At 40.2% G+C, this 21,632-nt stretch overlaps 3 protein-coding genes across 3 annotated transcripts in view; all 3 read left to right on the forward strand.

The window, feature by feature from the left end:
* Nucleotides 1-3,065: 3,065 nt before the first annotated feature.
* LOC311035865 (uncharacterized protein) lies at nt 3,066-5,038 on the forward strand. The gene is made up of 2 exons (XM_084044329.1): nt 3,066-3,785; nt 4,624-5,038. The coding sequence occupies exons 1-2, from the start codon at nt 3,134-3,136 to the stop codon at nt 4,872-4,874; spliced, it is 903 nt and encodes a 300-aa protein (XP_083900455.1). The 5' UTR covers nt 3,066-3,133; the 3' UTR covers nt 4,875-5,038.
* A 3,769-nt stretch (nt 5,039-8,807) lies between these two features.
* On the forward strand, nt 8,808-10,722 carry LOC311036218 (uncharacterized protein). Its single transcript, XM_084044775.1, has 2 exons — nt 8,808-9,507; nt 10,133-10,722. Exons 1-2 carry the CDS (start codon nt 8,847-8,849, stop codon nt 10,315-10,317), a joined length of 846 nt encoding a protein of 281 aa, XP_083900901.1. The 5' UTR covers nt 8,808-8,846; the 3' UTR covers nt 10,318-10,722.
* Nucleotides 10,723-16,666: 5,944 nt separating this feature from the next.
* Nucleotides 16,667-21,632, forward strand: part of LOC311035609 (phospholipid-transporting ATPase VD-like) — a 66,253-nt gene continuing 61,287 nt past the window's right edge. Inside the window, exon 1 of the mRNA XM_084043911.1 lies at nt 16,667-16,801. The gene's annotated coding sequence lies outside the window, so the exon portion shown is untranslated. The remainder of the gene's footprint in view (nt 16,802-21,632) is intronic.

Below are 21,632 nucleotides of genomic sequence, written 5' to 3' on the forward strand. Positions count from 1 at the left end.
AAATGCATTAAAAGTATTCAAAAGTACATGATTTTAAAGATATTTAAGTATTCAAAAATACAAATTACAAGGTACATTTTATTTTTCATTTGCATTGCTGTATTGAAGTGTATATTGTCCTAGCTTGTATATAATATTCAAGTCAAGTACAGATACTCACATAAACATTTACTTAAGTACAGTACTCAAGTAAATGTACTTAGTCACTGTCCACCACTGAGAGTAAGATTTTCATTTTAATCTGCTATTGTCTCAAAATCCCTACCCCATCTACCTTCTACAGAGCTACACCGTGGAGAAAAAAGACAAGACTTTCATAACAAAGTTAAAGTTTGATTAGCATGACCTTTTGAACAACAGGCAGTCGCTGTTCAATCACTGCGGCTAATGGAATTGAGGTTCGCACAATTAATACTGTACAGTACGTAAGCAGGGCCGCACCGTGGATAATTAAAATCACTGTAGAGAAAACTGACAATCAATCCTAACTGAAAAGAGTGACTCATACAGCATCTATAACTAACTAAGCGACTGTCTGTCTGTCTGTCTGTCTGTCTGTCTGTCTGTCTGTCTGTCTGTCTACTGTATCTATCTATCTATCTATCTATCTATCTATCTATCTATCTATCTATCTATCTATCTATCTATCTATCTATCTATCTCCGTCTGTAGTGGAAAAAATACTCGTTGTTTTACTGTTTACTTAAGTAACAGTATCAATACTGCAATTTAGTAATACTCTGTTGGGGCGTGGTCCCACCAAAACATGGTCGACCGCTGTTAAATGCACAACAGCCATGCAAGCCTTGCAGTTTAAGTGCAGTTTTCAGCTTGGGAAAAGCACCCTCCAACCGATCTCTGCACGGTGGAATCTGTTGCTGGTTCATAGACACCATTGCGTTATCGTGGTATTCCTATTCTTGCTATTATGTTGCAAAATGACTGTGTGTGTGTGCGGCGAAATACCACCTATGACAGGTGACGGAAGCTTGCCAGACCTTATTCCAGCTTAACAACGGTTGCTAAGCTAGCATTGGACAATCGCTTTTTGGGGTGGGGTCTAACGAAGGATCCTCCATTGTACTGTATCTATCTGCTACTGTTAGTGATATTACAATCAACCAATAGTACGCAGCACAAGTATCACATCCTGTAGATGAGAGGTCAAGTCAAGGTCATTTGCATAGCATATTTCATACAAACAAATTAAGAGTGCTTCACATTAAAAGACACCAAATATATGTCAGATGTTATACAAAGTACAGCAAAGGCCCCTGTCCTTTACACATGTGTGTATGTACAGTATAAACACAGCCATCCACACTTGCATAGATACAGCATATCGTGACACAGGATTGTGAAAGATATGCCACAAGTTGGCAAACAAGAAATGCTTTTGTTACAAAACAATGCTTTGCAGGCAGCAGTGGTGGAAAGTAACTTACGCAAGTACTGTACTTAAGTACAATTTTGAGTTACTTTGACTTTACTTGAGTATGTCTCCTACTCCACTATATCTCAGGGGCAAATTTTAGTTACGTGTTATACTTTGTAGATTTGGATTATTATTACAACCAGTACATCATAACCACTTCAGCCCTATTTGAACTTTGGCTATTTGAAAATAGCCGATCTACAAGCTCACAACGCGTCGAGATGCGACGCGTTGTGAGCTTGTAGATCGGCTATTTTCAAAATATTCTTAATTCATTTCATACATAATGATACCTTGTGAAACATTCTGCATAATGAGTACTTTTACTTTTGGTGCTTTAAGTATATTTTGATGCCAATACTTTTGTACTTTTATTTAAGTACATTTTGATGGACAGGAGTTTTACTTGTAACAGAGTATTTCTACATTGCAATTGATACTTTTACTTTCACTTTACTTTTTCCACCATTGCCAGACAGCCACCTCTGTGGCTTGACTCCTCTGACACATGGTTGATGGATCAAAACACATTTATAAATTATTGTAGAGTGGCGTGATGTGAGGATGACTGATTTATCCTGTATCCAGGTACAACAGGTGTGCAGCCACGCCCAGCTCAGAGCTCAATTTTGAGGTATTTTTTTAACTTTACTGGGGTATTTCCAATTTTCAGTACTTTTACTTTTACTCCTCTACATCTCGGAGGCAAATATTGTACTTTTACTCCGGTATAATTATTTGAAAACTTTAGTTACTAGTTACTTTGTAGATTTTGATTATATCCACAGAACATACATTAACCACTTCAGCCCTGTATACATTTCGGCCATTCGAAAATAGCCGATCTACAAGCTTTGAAGAGTTTGTAGATCTGCTATTTTCAAAGGATTTTGATTTGAAAACTTGTGAAGTGGGACATTCTGCAGAATGAGTACTTTCTGCTTTTGATACTTTAAATACATTTTGATACCAATAATTTTGTACTTTTACTCAAGTAAATTTTGAATTTCAGACTTTTACTTGTAACAGAGTGTTTCTACATTGCAGTATTGCTACTTTTACCTAAGTAAAAACATTTAGTACTTTTTCCACCACTGACTCAGCCCAGGTGGGACTGCTTAAATCAGCCATCACCCACCACCACACATGTGAAATCGAGGAAATCGGCTGTGGTTTCTTAAGAAGAAAAAGGGAAACAAAGACGGAAAGAAAAATACTTCTGCTTCATATTACACAAGTTTAAATGTTGATGATCCACAACAAACAGTTTTAGGATTACAAAATACTATGATCATTTGTCCTTGAACTAGTGGTTGTGAGAGGTGAGAGGAGATCTTTGAGCGGCCTTTACACAGCTTCTTGATCAGAGGTTTGACAACTAACATGCAAATAAGTATACGTTCTTCTTCAAGTAGATTCAGGTGCCAACGTACGACACATCATTTTGGAACCTTACTGTACATTCTGTACTTTCTCACACACAGAAACATTTCTAAATATCTGTTGGCCAACATGAGTGTCATCACAGGAAATCAACCTACAGATTGACATATTGTGTTACTGTGTGAGGAACTGACAACCAGCACTGCTTACTGCCTCACATACACACACCGAGACAGACAGACAGACAGACAGACAGGCAGACAGACAGACAGACAGAAGGGACACCAAATAAGCCAAGACAAAGTTGGGATCACAATGTGTGGGTTCAGATGGATTCCAGTGTGTTTATTTGTGCTGCTTGCAGTGGACCCCAGCCGCCCAATAGTGGACCCCAGCCGCCAAATACTGGACCTGTACAGCAGAAGTGGAGATACCGTCAGCCTGCCGTTCGTCAACCGGCTACCTGACGGCGACCCCGGTTGCAATTCATCTACGTGGATTTATAGCCAACCTGATGCGGCGGTTCCTGACACCCTGGCCGAGAGGGGCGCGATTAAAACGGGTCAAATAAAGCCGTCCAAAGCCAACAGATTGAGTTTGGAGACTAACTGCTCTCTGACCATCCAAGACGTCACAGCCGAAGATGTCGGCCATTATGTCAGTCGACAGTTTCAAAATGACAGCCTGATCGACCTGTCCGTACTGGCGGTGAGTGAGGTCACCGGAGGAAACGGGGGGACAGAAGGACGGCCACTGCAGTGCTCTCTGATTGGACGCGATGCAAGCTGTGTAGGTGTGAATGTGAGCTGGGTGGATGAGGACGGTACCCTGTTGGCAGACAACTCTCAGAGCCCTGGATGTTCTACCAATCTGACCATCCACACACACCACCTGACCAGGAAGATCAAGTGTCAGGTGACTGTCAGCGGAGAAGTGAAGACATTCATTGACCTCCCAGTGGCGCAAGGTAACTAAGTACATTTACTCAATCAATACGTTAGTTATACTTCTTTCTACTGCAGACGCAAATATTGGATCTCTTTACTCCACCACAATTATGTGACAGCTTTAGTTGCTAGTTACTATGCAGATTTTGTTTTAGTATTTCAAAACATGAATTATATTCACTTAAAGGACAACTTTGTTTTTTTACAACCAAGGTTTATGTTTTAGCTTGTAATTAAACTAAATAAAAGATGAGAGTTACAATTTCTTCATTTACTACTTTCTATAGTTTTAGCAATTTTCGCTATCTTTTTTTACAGTGGGCGGGAGCATTCGGGCAGGTGGCTAAATATGTCTTTTATTACACAATAACCCGGCGATTTCTTTATTACTATTTACAGTAGCTCTTCTAGCCCACAATAACTCACATCTGGCCATCAAAGACCATGGGACCTTTTTTATTGTGTAAAAAAAGACATATTTAGCCCCCTGCCCGAATGCCCACTGTAAAAAAAAAGATCGCGAAAATTGCTAAAACTATAGAAAGCAGTAAAAAAAAAAATGTAACACTCATCTTTTATTTACTTTAATTACAAGCTAAAACCTTGGTTGTAAAAAAAAACAAAGTTGTCCTTTAAGCCATTTTTTTAATAGTTCTGGTATTCGAAAATAACGGATGTATAGCCTACTGTATAAGCTCCTGTATCGGCCGAGAAGTGCAACACCCCGAGTTGGGACCAAACCCCCGATCTATGGCTCACTAATCCGGCCAACAACCCCTTAATATATTATATGCACACTAAATAGACACATTATATACACACACATATTGAGTACTTCTTCCACCACTTGCATTCCAGGAGACATGACGACAACATCCAGTCCTTCCAGTGGAACAGCAGCTGTTGACCCACCGCCTGCCCCGGCCTGTTCTGATCGTCTCTACGTGGTGGTGTTGGTGGTCCGCGTCGTAGGGACGGTTGTCATCATGGTCACCCTCACTGTCACTCTGCTTGTCATCAGCAGACTGACGAAGAAGGCACAGACCCCCCAAGCCACCAACCCGCTCTTTTGGAGTGCGAATTCTAACCCAGAACCTGAAGTTATGTAATGTTTTTCTTGTGTATCCCCTTTAAGACCGGGAACGCATCTGTGTGTCATTTTAAGATTTCTTCGGGCTATCCGCGCTATGAGCTTGTAGATCTGCTATTTTTTTGAAAAGTCGTGAAAATGTGTGCAAATCTTTGAATACCTTTTTAGCGGTGCCAACCGCTCTAAGCTTGACTTTGTCCGTATGTCCGTCCGTCCGTATCAGCACGGGATGAGCACGGCAAAGAAGCACACACACACACACACACACACACACACACACACACACACACACACACACACACACACACACACACACACTTGGAGCTTGCCTCTGCCATCTCTCCTCTCATTGGCCACACGTGCCACTGCTTATGAAAGAGGGGTCCAGGGACCCCCAGCGTATGTTCTGTCCGTGTAAGCACGGGATGAGCACGGGATTTTACACAGCTATAACTCCAGTTTGCAGCATGCCACCAAGTCCAAATATGCTATGTGGACTTAGACCACCAATAGGGACGAGCATGAATTGCTGAAGTTATCAAAGAGGAGTCCAGGGACCCCCAGCGTATGTTATGTCCGTCCGTCCGTGTAAGCACGGGATGAGCACGGGATTTTAAACAGCTATAACTCCAGTTTGCAGCATGCCACCAAGTCCAAATTTGGTATGTGGACTTAGACCACCAATAGGGACGAGCATGAATTGCTGATGCCCCGCCCCCTCTGTCTTCCCATTGGCTGGCCTTCAAACAGCCATAACTCAAGTTCGCAGCATGCTAGGGAGTACAAATTTTGCACATGGACTAAAACCACCAATAGGGACGAACTGTTATTACTTAAGCCCCGCCCCCTCTGTCTGCCCATTGGCTGGGCTTTAAACAGCCATCATTCCAGTTTGCAGCATGCTACCAAGTAAAAATTTGGTAAGTGGACTCAGACCACCAATAGGGACGAACTGAAATGAGTTAAGCCCCGCCCAAAAGGCACCGCTTCCTTCACACAGGGTGTGATTTTTTTTCCTGTAGCGCACATTTTTAACTATATGTTACAACTTCTGGGGGGTCCCTGGAACAAAATATTTTGAGATGGGGGTCCGTGGCCAAAATTCATATAAGGGGGTCCTTGACATAAAAAAGTTTGAGAACCACTGATTATAGCAAAAAAAAAAAAAAAAATGTAAACTAGGATTTAGAAGACATTTGTAGAACCCCCCCATAAGCAAAGATTTGAGTTAAAAATGTTTTCTTTAAAAAGAAAGAAATCTAAAAAAGACAGATTCTTTCCCGGTCTTAATGGGTTATGTTTCCTTTATAATCAGAACTACACCTGGAGGTGGTGGTACGCCATAAAAAAACAAAACGTACAAAGAAAAAAAGTGTCACAGTCACAGACTTTGCAAGTCGTTAGCCTCAAAACATAATTGCCTAAGTCACTTTTTGGTCAAATTGACATTTTTGCCTAAATCTACTCTCATCACAGTGCTGCATCATTGTGCCTCATTATATGTCCTAAGCCAATCAGAATGCTTGTTACATTCCAAACTCACTTTCTGCATAAGTCAAAGAGATGACAGAAAGTGATTTTTGAATGTAACAAGAATTCTAATAGGACATAAAAAAAAACACTTTCTGCCTAAGTCAAAGAGATGACTTAGGCAAAAAGTGCTTTTTGTCTTTTCCGAAAACCTTAAAATATGACGTAGGCAATTATGCTATGATGAGGCTAACGATGTCTGGTTTAGATGTTGTATTTTTATGTTATGTTCATGTTCTAGTTGTTATGCTTCTATGTTCTTGAGTTTCCCAGCTGTATCTCATTTTAAAAAATGGAGATAGATAGGCATCATTTCACCAACTACAGACCAATGTCTCTATTAGTCATAATGTTCTAAAATAATTGAAAAACTGTTTGTTAAGAGACTTGATCAGTTCATAGAAAAACACAATCTGTTGAGTAATCACCAATATGGTAAATAGGTCCACTTCTATGGCTGTGATGGAACTAGTGGAGGACATTTCAACTGCTATTGAAAAGGAGGAATATATGTGGGAGTGTTCATTGACTTGAAAAAAGCTTTTAACACCATAGATCACAACTCATGATTAAATAAACTGGAGAGATACAGTGTCAGAGGGATAGCCAACTCATGGATAAAGAATTACCTTGCTGATAGATATCAATGTGTTCAAATAAATAATGTCAAATCTTAGAAAAAGTCACCTACGGTGTCCCACAAGGTTCTGTTCTAGGTCCCAAATTATTCATATTATATAAATAATATTTGCAAGCGTCAACAATGTTAAAATATGTCTTGTTTGCCGATGATACAAACCTTATTTGATCCGGGAAGAGTTTGGAGCAGCTCCTGAATGGTTTGACATTAACAAGCTATCATTAAATCTGACTAAAACAAAGTTCAGAATATTTGGCACTAGGAAAATCAACCATCAAGCTACAATTAAAATCAGGGGTATGGAAATAGAAAGAGTATACAGTATGAAAAAAACGTTTTTGGGTGTAATAATAGATGAAAAACTATGCTGGAAATCACATATAAATAATGTAAAATTAAAAATATCTATAACTAATGCAAAATTACATAAAACTAATTATAACCGTTGTCAGAAATCACTGTATTCGCTGTATTGTTCACTCATAGTTCCATACATTACTTATTGTGTGGAGGCATGGGGAAACACATATAAAACTAATACAAACCCTATTTCTATATTACAGAAGAGAGCTATAAGAATAATGAATAGATCAGAATATTATGAACCGACTGATAAACTCTATATTGAATATAATACCTTAAAATTCTATGATATAGTAGCTCAGAAAACAGTTTTATTGGCCTTCAAAGCACAACAGAAATTGCTTCCATGCTGCATTCAGAAATTGTTCCAAAGAAAACCGGTGTGAGCTGAGGGATATACTTATGTTTGAAATGACTAAAGCTAGAACAAACATTAAAGGGAGATGTACATTTGTTAAGGCAAGAGAAATATGGAATAGTTGTGATAACGACCTAAAAATGTGCAGTTCAATCTATAAATGTCAAGAAAAAGGTTTAAAGATAATATCGTAGATAAATTCATTCATTATGAACCATAAAATATTATTTCTAGTATGTGAAACATCCAGATTTTGTCTTTGTTTTGTCCCCCAGTCAGTCCTTGTCGAGTCATTGTTTGGTGTTACATCATGTTTAGTGTTGTATCTTGTTAGTTTGTGATGTGTGACGTCTTCTCTGATATATTTGTATTAAATCACCCATTATTGGGTTTTGAACTCTGCCTGCCTTGCTGTCCTGCATGTCCTCACCACACCACCAGATTGTGACAAAAGAAAAATAGACAATTCATTGAATTGAATACATAGGACCACAATGGAAACAAGCCCTCGGGGCTTTTTGTGTTATTGTTTTAGCATTGATTGCGTAATTGCACTTTCTGTACTCACTATTTTGTAACTTGTTCATAAAGTATTCAAACAATCAATCAATACAAGCTCACAACGCGGCGCAATGTGACACGTCGTGACCTTGTAGATTACCAATTTTTGGGGGGTATTTTAGAAAGGAATGTGAAAGTACAAGTTCTGAGTTCTGGGAATACCCCCTCGTGAGCAGGGCCCACATGAGGTTCCAGTGGTGTAAAGTAAAGTACATTTACTAGAGATGGGGGGGGCCTACACACAGCAAAGGTCGTCGGGATCGGGAGTCGAACCCGCGACACGCTGTCAGACTGGATTACCAGCCTAGGTGCCCAGACGGTTACGCCAAAAATCTGGACCACACAGACACATTTCTAAATATCTGTTGAACAACATGAGTTTCATCACAGGAAAACTGCAGAATGACGTGTTACTGCATGAGGAACTGACAACCACAGCACTGCTTAAAGCCTCACATACACACACACCGAGACAAACAGACAGACAGACAGACAGACAGAAGGGACACCAAATAAACCAAGACCAAGTTCGCATCACAATGTGTGGGTTCAGATGGATTCCAGTGTGTTTATTTGTGGTGCTTGCAGTGGACCCCAGCCGCCCCAAAACACTGGACCTGTACCGCAGAAGTGGAGATACCGTCAGCCTGCCGTTCGTCAACCAGCTACCTGACGCCGACCCCGGCTGCGATTCAACCACGTGGATTTATAGCCAACCTGATTCGGCGGGTTCTGTCACCCTGGCCGAGAGGGGCGCGATTGAAACGCAAACGGGTCGACTAAAGCCGTCGAAAGCCAACAGATTGAGTTTGGAGACTAACTGCTCTCTGACCGTCCAAGACGTCACGGCCGAAGATGTCGGCTATTATGTCATTCGACAGTTTCCTAATGGCAGGCCACGTTTAGACGATCAACGTGTCGACCTGTCCGTACTGGCGGTGAGTGAGGTCACCGGAGGAAACGGGGAGACAGAAGGACAGACATTGCAGTGCTCTCTGATTGGACAAGATGCAAGCTGTGGAGGTGTGAGTGTGAGCTGGGTGGATGAGGACGGTAACCTGTTAGCAGACAACTCTCAGAGGCCTGGATGTTCTACCAATCTGACCATCCACACACACCACCTGACCATGAAGATCAAGTGTCAGGTGACTGTCAGCGGAGAAGTGAAGACATTCATTGACCTCCCAGAAGTGGCGCAAGGTAACTAAGTACATTTACTCAATCAATGCGTTATACTTCTTTCTACTGCAGACGCAAATATTGGATCTCTTTACTCCACCACAATTATTTGACAGCTTTAGTTGCTATAGTTACTTTGCAGATTTAGATTAGTATTACAAAACATTAATTATATCCACTCTTTTATTGTTCGGGTATTTGAAAATAGTGGATGTATAAGCTCACACCGTGTTGCAATTGTGAAATCAGACGTTCTGCATAATGAATACTTTTATGTTTGGTACTGTAATTATAATGTGATGCCAATACTTATTGGTATCACACTTATTTAAAAATATACATATATAAAAGATAAACACCCCCTCACTCGATAGAAGGCCAGTGTCAGTCACCAAAACCAAGGACGGGTGTTTTCAATGAATCTAACATGATTAAAATGAAGTTTCAAGTTACAATGGGTTTGTATAGGAAGGGGGCGTGCCTGAATATCAAATATCTAAATACTGAATCAAGCAACTTAAAAACTGTCTGGGGTTTCTAACAAAAGCCTGGGTAGACGTTAAAATGACCCCAAACATGTTTGAAAGTGAAATATCCCTTTCAGTAACAAATATTGAGTACTTCTTCCACTATACTTGCATTCCAGGAGACATGATGTCAACAGCGACACCAGCCTGCTCTGATCGTCTCCACGTGGTCACGTTGGTGGTTCGTGTCGTAGGGACGGTCGCCATCATGGTCGCCCTCACTGTCACTCTGGTAGTCATCAGCAGACGGACGAAGATTCAGACCCGCCCAGCCACCGATCCCAACGCTGTGACGGAAGTCTAATGCAGGCTTTTTTGGAGCAACTAGTTGTTAACTAGTTGTACGAGCTCTTGTTTTATTGTTTTATTGGATCTTGTTTATTCGATACACTTATTTGTTTTAGCTCTTGCTCATTTGATTTTCCTATTTGTCTCATCTGTTTAAGAAAGTAGGTAGCTGATATATTGCACTTTTACCTTAGCACTAGGTATACTCTTAGTTGCTTGTTTTAGAAGAGAATGCACTTAGATTTCTGGTGATTAGTACTTTCGTTCCCTACCTATGTTGAATGCACTTATTGTAAGTCGCTTTAAAAGTGTCTGCTAAATGACTGTAATGTAAAGTCATGAGTACGAAGGTTAACCCAGAACCTTCCATAACCTAAAACCTTTCAGCTCTGTGATGGTTCTTTGTTTACTAAATATAAAAAATAAATACAAAAAACAATGGGTTATCTCAGTGGAGTGCTAGACCCAAAATCCAGTATAGCCTACACCTCAAAAGTAGGAATTGAAAAGATTTTTTTAATTCCTACTTTTGAGGTTCTTTGTTTACGTTTCCATTATAATCAAGATCTACAAGCTCACAAAGCGTCGTAATGTGACGCGTTGTGACCTTGTAGATTGGCTATTTCCGCTATTTAAAAATGTTAAGCATGCGTTCTGAGTTCTGGGGTTAATCCCCAGAAGTGGACCATACCAGCCCTGGCGAAAAAGGATTGTCATTCTGTATTTTAAAACAAAATGCCAGACGGTTTTAATACCAACCTCCATGAACACGGCCACAATTCGGTTCTGAGCTGAGATGTAAAGGAGTAGAAGTACAAAGTATAAACCATTGAATTACCCCTGTAAAGTAAAAGTACCTAAAAAAGGTTACAGTACTATATTTTGATAGTAATCATTGCTACAGAGCGTTTGTTCGGTCACAGGGGTCTCTCCAACTCTTTAGTAAACAGAATATAATACATTTTCAGGTAGGTGACAACATTTACGCCAATCTGCATTTTCTGTTAATAAAGAGCTGGAGAGACATGGGAGACTCCTTTTACTGAACAGACACTCTATAGTAATGAGTACTATCAGAATATAGAGCTATTTAACACTTATTTTGACCAAAGTAAATCACTTACCCTACCTTTAAAGGTAGGGTAGGTGATACTTTTTGGCTAAAACTAAAAGTTAGTGTCGAAGTGTCCTTGAGCAAAACACAAGCCTTGCATGGTTGTCTCCGCCATCGTTGTGTGAATGGGTGAATGTAATGCCCAATCTATGTATAGAAGGGGTCTTCAACGTTTTCAGGCCAAGGACCCCCTAGCTGAGAAAGAGATGAAGCAGGGACCCCCTCTATATTGTATAAAATTGAGTTTCAGATAATTTTTTGCTGCTCTTTTTTTCCCTCTACACCTATAACTTTTGCCAAAAATAGCCGATCTACAAGCTAAAAAAAATCATATCACACAAAGATTTGGCACACCCCCTGTAGTAACTCTGTCTGAGGACCCCCTAGGGGTCCCGGACCCCCTGTTGAAGACCCCTGATGTAGAGCACAAAGCGCTATATAAATGCACCATTTACCATTTACAACAAAGTTTGGGTTTATAAAAAATAAATGACTTTACCATATTTACTGTATATGGATAACATCATTATCCATTGTCTTCATTATAGGAAATGCAATGAGTGAATTTTTACATTTTTTCAATTGACAACAAGCTATGACAGATGAAACCCTCTAACCCTAACCCAAAATAATATTTTAAATAGTGTTTACATGGACATGACTGCATAGCAAGTCAGCTATGACGTGGGGGAGAACAAAAATAGAGTATTTTGAGTCAAATCACGGGTCAAATTTGACCCGCTGTACACCAAAAGCGTCAGCAGGTGCAAGGGTAAAAAACACAATGCAAGGGTAAAAATGTACTGGTTATTTTGAGAATAGTGACCCAGACAGGCAGTTATAGGGAGCTGAGCTGTGAGTCATACTGACCTGGCAGTAATGGCCACGTTGTAGATGAAAACACACTGGTTGTGATGGATATGGTCGACTGTCGGGTGAACATCTTGTATGTCCAAAACTGTTACCTTTCAGGAAGTGGAAAAAGGGACCTGTTCAAGGTTCAAGGTTCAAGTTTGTACTTAAGTTACATCTCGTGTACAGGTACATAAGAGTAAAACGTATTTTGGTTCGGCTTCCTTCAGACAATGCAGCAGCATAGGTAATAACAATAGAATAAAGAAAAAAACGTAAAAAGATTTAAAGAAAGAGTGCAAAAAGAGCAAAAAGAATGAAAAGAGCATCATCAAATCAAATCAAATGTACATGTGCATAAAAATAAAGAAAAAAACACTTGTTATGTATGTTGTATACACCACCAGCTGGACCCGTAAGAGTCCATTTGGTTCCATTTGTACACTCTCAGAGTTACAGACCTGTTTTATGGTCATTCAGGGCTAGCTCTTTATGTGTTTCTGGTAATATTGTTGTCCACTCATTTTGTATGTCTGTGGCAAAAACATGAATTTTGACCAAAATGTCCACCACAAGACAGCATGGTGATGACCCCTGTATAAAATTGAAGCTGATAATTCTGGGTATTCTCTCCTGAAATTGACAACCCACTTGAAACTGTATTTTCTGTTTAGAGATGGAGAGACTTGGGAGACTCCTGTTACTGAACAAACACTCTATTTCTATAGCAATGATTACTATTATTATGATATAAGAGCTTGGACTTTTACAACAAAACCCTTTTTGATTTGATGCATGTATAGACACCATTGATGTCTAGTAGGCTACAGAGCTACTGTATATATTGTCAATAATTCTCCTGTCCTACTGTTTATGTACATCTGTTGATCTTCAGTCTATACTGTACAGCCATCTAGTGGTCAAACATGGTAATTGTCACCTGGTAAGTTACTTTGGCTTTGTTTTAAAGTAAAGTACTTGAATTAATGTACTTATTACTTTACAGCACTGAGAGACGGAAGTTTGATGGAATGCATTGAAGAAAGATAGAGGGCCATGTATGTGAGTGTATAGACCAATTATTTGTTTACCAACATTGAGACTGGACGCACAGGTGATTGTTTCACGCAATCAATTCTCAACCTGTTGTTTTGGGGTGCGCTGGTTTCAGCACACCCCAACCCCCTCTTGTGTGTTGGCTAGTGAGGCGCGTCCTAGCGAGACCTGATAGAATGGGTTTCATTGCGCGCATACTGGTTGCACGCATACTGGTTCTTATCAGTGTGACGTCGTCTGTTAAGGGGTCTATAAATTAATAATAAAAGCCTATTTTTTGTTATTTTATTATTGCAACCTGTCAGATAATTATTGTGTCTAGGAAAAATATCACATGTTGTTTTGTGATCTCTTGTTTTTTCCGTTGTGTCGTTTTTATTGCGGTATAGTGTTTCTTAAACATTTTAAGGTCAACAAATGTATATGTATGTGTCCACACTGACCCCCATCTGAAAAGATGTTGTGCCAGGGACCCTCATACAAGATTTATTATGTTTTATTTGATTTTTTCATACACATTTTTGTTGTTGTTGAATATATCACTGATTGATTGAATACTTTATTTAGAGGTTTGTAGAAAAAACACATGAAAGTACAGTTTAAATACAAGGCCAACTAAATAGAATTAAAAAGCCCATGAAAGCCTAATGACTTGTTTCAAATGGAGTCCTTTTGTACTCAATTCATAGTGACATTACATGACAGACAGATATACACTACTATGCAGAACATTTTTCACATAGGCCTAAAGGCCCTTCAACAGTGTACAAATGTCACAGGACCCATTCAAAGCCACAGCAGCCAGAAAAACACAAAACGAAAGCACTGTCAAAACAAAACCAAATATGCTACATGAGACAAAACAAAAGAGGAACACAAAAAAACACCAAACCACTTGACAGGCAGTCATCAATCATAGCTGTAAGTTTTGTTAGTTTTGTTATGAACATAAGTTACCATGGTGTCAATCATACTTTCAAAAGCAGCAGTTTCTCCTGTCACTCTGTAAAGTTAGTGACAGGAGTTATATATAAATTATCATATTATAAAACATACATTAACCACTTTATCCCTATGTTATACAAACGCTATTTGAAAATAGCCGATCTACAAGCGTGTGAGCTTGTAGATCTGCTATTTTAGTAGCAGATCAAACATGTTAGTACTTTTACCTTTGGTACTTTAAGTACATTTTGATACCAATACTTTTGTACTTTTACTCAAGTAAATTTTGAATTCTGGACTTTTAATTGCAACGGAGTACTTCTACATTGCAGTATCGATACTCTCACTTAAGTAAAACATTTTAGCACTTTTTATAAATAAAGTACAAGAGGGAAGCACGCAAACATTTTCATGTCAAGGACCACCAAATTAATATTTGGCCCAGACCTCCATCTGAAGGAAAAATAAATAAATAAATACATATATTAGTAATATAATTATGCCTGGGATCCCCATAAGAGATTAGTACAGTTTCCACTGTGATTTATCAACACAATAGAAAGTAGCCAATCTACAAGCCCAAAACATGTGACACTTTATGAGCTTGTAGATCGGCTATTTTTAAAAGTATCAAATAAGGTTAATGTGGTTAAACTGTTCCTCATTTTTTTGCTGTGGACCCCCTGGAACCCCCTCAAGGGCCCCTGAGGGTCCACAGACCCCACTTTGAGAACCACAGCTCCAAAAATGACTTCTACTTCTTTTGGCCAAAGATGACAATAAAAAAATAATGAATGAATGAATGAATTAATTAATTAATGAATGAGGCCTAGCCGTAGAATACGAGTCTCGTAGATGTATTTTATGATTCTGACATTTTCAATCTATGTCAGAATCATAAAAATACATCTATTTTTTACTTAGTCTGCTATTTTTTCCCTCTACACCTATAGCCTCTTTGCCAAAAACAGCCGATCTACAAGCTCTATTTTTGGCTAATGTTCCCCTCAGAAAAGGAATTCTAGGGTTCAAGTTAATGTAAAAAAAACGAAATACTATAACACAAAGATTTGGCAGACCCCCTATAGTAGCTCTGAGGACCCCCTAGGGGTCCCGGACCCCCTGTTGAAGACCCCTGCTCTAAACTCCGGGTGCCAGAACGTGACGTGTATGACCTCTCCTTCTTTAGTTCTTCTCTCTAACATAGCCCTGCATTGTGTCAGCTGACAGTAGTCACGTGACTCATATAGTCACATGACTGATAACAAGTCACATGACTGCCAGTGAATGAGGCTGATTGTTACGCATTGACTTATCTTCGTATTTGTAAATAAATAACTTTAGAGTTAATTCAGAGAGCCGATTGTATGAATTATAAGTTACAGTATAAGAACATTACAACCCCCTGTAATGTTATACAAGACTGATCCACAATAGTTTGTTGTGGGTATTTATTATTTAAAGCTATCATATTTTTATGATATTTTTATATTGGATTTTTTTTTTAGTATCATGTCATGCATTCATTACTTATTAAAGCTGATATATTTAGCATCAACAGGTCAAACCACACATTATCTGAAGACTAGCTGTAGAATACAACTCTCGTAGACGTATTTATGATTCTGACGTTTTCAATCTACGAGAGTTGTAGGGTTCACCCCCCATGGACACAGGGACTTTCAGTACTATACCCCGTAGACACTCCAAACATGTACACATTGAACATAAAGGTGCTTGCCCCCACGCCCCAAATGTTAACTCTCGCTACGGGGTAGTAGTTTAATGTAATAATCCATATCTTTCAATAAAGAAGTGTTTTAATGCCGTCTGTGGCCGATTCTGTCGGAAGTTCCCAATGGGCGGTAGGGACGCGCCCCATCTGGTGAAACCCGGAATTACACTCAATGTAAACAGGAAGTAAACGAGGGTGAAAAATGGCGTTCGGCCACAGACGGCATTAAAACACTTCTTTATTGAAATATATGTATTATTACATTAAACTACTACCCCGTAGCGAGAGTTAACATTTGGTAAGCACCTTTATTTTCAATTTGTACATGTTTGGAGTGTCTACGGGGTATAGTGCAGAAAGTCCCTGTGTCCAACTCTCGTAGATTGAAAACGTCAGAATCATAAATACGTCTACGAGAGTTACTTGTATTTTACAGCTATCTGAAGACAGACAGACTGGTGCTTTCACTTGTGAGTCACACATCCTGCAGTGTGTGTGTGCGTGCGCGTGCGTGTCTATGGTGCATGTGTGTGGGGGAAGCGTGGCGTGTGTGTGCGTGTGGTGTGTATGGGTGCTGGGTGGGTGTTGTATCACTTGTTTGTTTGTTTGTGTGTATGTATGGGTGCTGAGGGTGTGTGCGTGGGTCTGTGCGTGCCGTGTGTGCGTGTGTGTGTGTGTGTCACACAGCTCCACAGTGCGCAGAAGTGGAAGAAGCAGAAGGAGGCATTCGGTTCATTTCAGTGTGATGATGAAGAAGTGATATTTATCCTCATAAGAAGAGGCAGACAGACGGACAGGGTGAGTCTATAGATCTACTATCACTGACATATACATATGTATGTATTCATGCATGTTGGGGAATCAATACTGTAGGCTGTTTTCATGTTACTATTATGAGCTGGCAGTGGTTTTTTTGGACACTATTTTCTTGTAAAACAAGCGAAAATAACCGAGCTACAAGCTCACAACGCGTCACAGCGCGTATTTCATACCATCTTACATCAAGCTTCCATTCTGTATGCTTTTATACCTGCTGAGTTGAATACTGTTGACTTGTGTTGTTTGATTTGTTATCAGTGTTAATGTATCTTGTTTGTTTGTTTACATGTTTTTGTCACATTTGACATTGTTTGGTTGATGTGGTTGTTGTTTTGTTTTGTGTCTACTCTACACACATTGTCTTTAGGACATCCCTCAAAAACGAGATATCAAGGGGTTATTGTGTGCATGTTTACACTTTTACACAAACATTGAATATACTGTAGGGTCTTCAACGTTTTCAGCCAAAGGACCCCCTCTCCAAGAGAGAGATGAATCAGGGACCCCCACTATATATTGCATAATCTGTATTTATTGCAGATAAAAGCTTTTCATAGATGTTGTATTGATGTTACTGTGTATTTTCAGACATTTAACCACTGAAACCGTCAATACTTAGTAAACTTTCACTCTGTACTTTAGTCTGTTCTCCCCCCCCCCTCTCTTTACCGAAAATAGCAGATCTACAATGTGTCATATACATCTACTTGTAGATCGGCTATTTTCGACTAAAGTTATCCTTAGAATAGGGATGCTAGGGTTCAAGTGGTTCCAAATGCTACAGAGAAAAAGTGCATTCCTAATATGCATGCAGATGCAGAGATGTTGGCATGTAGTCCATACAGGAAGAAATACAGGAGATTAAAAATGCATTTATATTTCATGAGCATTGAGTCCTCGACAGAGTACATTACATTACATTACATTACATTACAGTCATTTAGCAGACGCTTCTATCCAAAGCGACTTACAATAAGTGCATTCAACATAGGTGGGGAACGAAACTACTAATCACCAGAAGCATTAAGTGCATTCTCTTCTAAAACAACAACAGGTGTGGCTCCTGTACTTACTGTAACTGAAGCTGTGTGTGTGTGTGTGTGTGTGTGTGTGTGTGTGTGTGTGTGTGTGTGTGTGTGTGTGTGTGTGTGTGTGTGTGTGTGTGTGTGTGTGTGTGTGTGTGTGTGTGTGTGTGTGTGTGTGTGTGTGACCACTTTGATGTGCACACCATCATCTCACATTGGATTAACAGTGAGTCATCTGTATTATGAGTGAGTCTTCATGAGGATTATGAGTGAGTTTTCACATGCATTCTTAGTGAGTTTTCACACAGAGTATTAGTGAGTCTTCAGGTGAATACTGTGGATAGAGAGTTTTCATGTGGATTATGAGTAAGTCTTCAGATTGTATAGACTGATCTAAGACCAGGGTACTGTATGTTGACAGTGTGTCACAGGGTTGCTTTCTGCTGGAACCTTTGGTGCCCTACAGTAAGGTTGGGTGCCCTACAGCAGTGGTTCTCAAACTTTTTCATGTCAAGGACCCCCAAATTGACACTTATTAGCCCGGGGACCCCCATTTCAAAAGATATGCCTCAGGGACCCCCATAAGAGAAGATTTTTTTTTACGGCTCTAGCAGTGATTCTCCACCATTTTAATTTCAAGGACCCCCAGTTTGACATGCATTAGGGCTACAGACCCCCATTTAATGGCATTTCTATCACTTGGACCGCAATTTATATTGTAAAATCTATGTCAATTTAACCCTGACGGGTCCATTTGGTTCCATTTGTACACTCTCAGAGTTACGGACCCATAAGGGTCCATTTGGTGCCTAATCTATCATTTAGCTGGGGACCCCCTGGAACTTCCTCAAGGACCCCTGGGGGTCCCCGGACCCCTCTTTGAGAACCAATGCCCTACAGTAAGTGTAACTGCTTTGTGGAGCCTTTCAGTGTTTCACAGTGTTCAATTTAAAACCTCCGGATTTGAGCCTGGGTCTCCTGTGCAGGGGTTAGGCTTAGCTAATTAAGGCTGCTTGGCTGCTTGCTGCCTGCTTGCTCATGATGGAGATGGAACACATTTCACTCACTTCTTTACACCTGTACACCAGTGATGAGACAATGAGGTTGATTCAGATTCTGATGAATTGAATTTGTTTGATCTTGAAGGTGAACACCCAGTGACAGAGCATCACACTTCAGCGTTCTAGACACGCCCACAGTTTTTTGTGTTGTTGTTGGTGGAGTGCTCATTGTGCTTCAATAAGCGATTCTACACAAATGCCTTCTAAATCAGTAGTTCTCCGACTTTTTTGGTGCCAAGGACCCCCAAATTGATAAGCATTTGGCTACACACATGCATTTGTGCCAGGGACCTGTATGCTCTCTCTCGGTTTTATTAAGCAGACAATACTTTAACTTTTGGAGAGGAGAGCTGCTCATCAAAGTCACGTTTGGTCCAGGACAGGTCCAGTTTGCACATTTCAAACAGGTGCTCTTTTATGGAGGTTTTGGAGGAGGGTAGGGAGAGTCACACTTTTTGATGGCTGGTGGTAGGACATTCCACATGTTGATGGCATAATGGCTTATGGTAGAATTAACCCATTAAGACCTCAAGCCGATTCTACAAATGTTTTCTAAATCCCAACGGTATTCTGAAAAAAAAACATATGTTTCTATATCAGTGGTGCTCAAACTTTTTCATGTCAAGGACCCCCAAAACTTATATGTATTTGGCCGCCGACCCCCATCTCAAAATATGTTGTTCCAGGAACCCCGCAGAAGCAAAGATTTGAGTTAAAAATGTTCGCTTTAAAACAATATATATTCCAAGATTTGCACACATTTTCACGATTTCTCAAAAATAGCAGATCTACAAGCTCGTAGCGCGGCACTCGGTGCCGCGCTACGAGCTCGTAGATCTGCTATTTTTGAATAGCCAAAGTGTAAAACAATGCTTTATTAGCTCAAATCAAAACGTGACACAGATGCGTTCCAGGTCTTAATGGGTCTTAATTCATGCCCCTGTTTGTGCCGAAACTGGGAACGAGGTCAGGGGAGCTCCCTATGGTGTTGTTGTGCGTGCTGGCGTTTCTCACTCATAGTGAAGTAGTTTGACAGGTACGTGGGCACTGAGTATCTTGCAGACCAGGCCCATTGCACGTTGCTGTACTCTGTCCTCTACCCTGAGCCATCCCAGCCGCCTAGCATAATGAGCAGGGGTTAGGTGAGGTCTAGTAGTATTCTGATTAGTTTGTTTTGAGAGGTCTGTAGTTTGGATTTTTAGTGCCCTTTGAGGTGTGTGTGAGCGCTCTCCTCCGCTCATAAAACGCTCATAAAGCGCTCATAAAAGCCTTACTGTGTGGATATGTAATGGGTAAAGGCAAATACTAGAGCAGCTTCTGCTAGAACAGGCAGGTTAAAGTTGAGAAAATTACAGCACTTTACTGTGTCGTATCACAATATTATGATATCCTAAATCATAATAATACGACCGTAGTCTCCTATCACAATATGGATATAATAATCAACTTTAGTGTCACATCGAGTGGGAGACATTTGTTTTTGCATATTGCTCCATTATTTCTGTTGTTTTCCAGAAAGGGAGAAGTGGGAAAAAAGAGGGGGAGAGCAAGGAGGTGTGTGTGTGTGTGTGTGTGTGTGTGTGTGTGTGTGTGTGTGTGTGTGTGTGTGTGTGTGTGTGTGTGTGTGTGTGTGTGTGTGTGTGTGTGTGTGTGTGTGTGTGTGTGTGTGTGTGTGTGTGTGTGTGTGTGTGTATAAATGCATAGCATACAACCAGCAGATTCAGTATCATAAGGTTGCATGTGAAAGTGGTAACACATGAGTAAGTAGGTCCACATAGCAGCAGGTACATGAATGTACATGAGATAATGCAAAGAAAAAGTATCAACACATTGGCAGGTCCATAAGGCAGAAACTTCACTGGTAAAGATCCACATGGCCACAAGGCATGCATTAATATCAACATGCTGCCCTACTTTGAAGTTTCATAACTTTAAATGCAGTGTATACCTGCTTAACCTGGCAGACAAGACCTTCTTGACTCCTACTGCACCTACAGAACACGATTCTTTAGGACAGAGGTCTTCAACAGGGGGTCCGGGACCCCTAGGGGGTCCTCAGAGTTACTGCAGGGGATCTGCCAAATCTTTGTGATTTTTACATAAACCACTTCAACCAAGCATCCCTATTCTGAGGAGAACTTTAGCCAAAAATAGCAGATCTACAAGCACACAACGCCTCGCGCTGCGAGACGTTGTGCACTTGTAGATCTGCTATTTTCGGCAAAGTGGTTCGGTATAGGGGGAAAAAAAGAGTGAAAGTACAGAGTGAAAGGTCAGGTTCACTAAGCATTGTTTTTAGAGCATGGTTAAATGTCTGGAAATACACATTAACATGAATCCAACATGATAGTGCTGTGAAACAAGTCTATGAAGCTGCCTATGAAATCTATGAAAATAAAAAATACTTTATACAATATATAATGGGGGTCCCTGCTTTCTCTCTCTCTCAGCCAAGGGGACCTTGGTCTGAATACGTTGAAGACCCTTGCTTTAGGATGCATATAGGCGCCGAATTATGTGTTGGCTAAACCCAAATCAAGTGCGCCCCCCCTTCTGCCTCCCCGCGCGCCTGCAAATTGAAAAAATTAATACATTAATTAAACGACCATAAAACAACAGTAACAACACACCCTCCCAGCCTTTACTAGCACCATAATACTGTGCAGATAATCTACTGGTTCCGTGACGACTTGTGACTTTGTCACTTGTAGCATAGTGAGCACA

This window comes from Gymnoscopelus microlampas, assembly GCF_963454915.1.
Source record: "Gymnoscopelus microlampas genome assembly, chromosome: 20".
NCBI classification, from domain to species: Eukaryota; Metazoa; Chordata; class Actinopteri; order Myctophiformes; family Myctophidae; genus Gymnoscopelus; species Gymnoscopelus microlampas.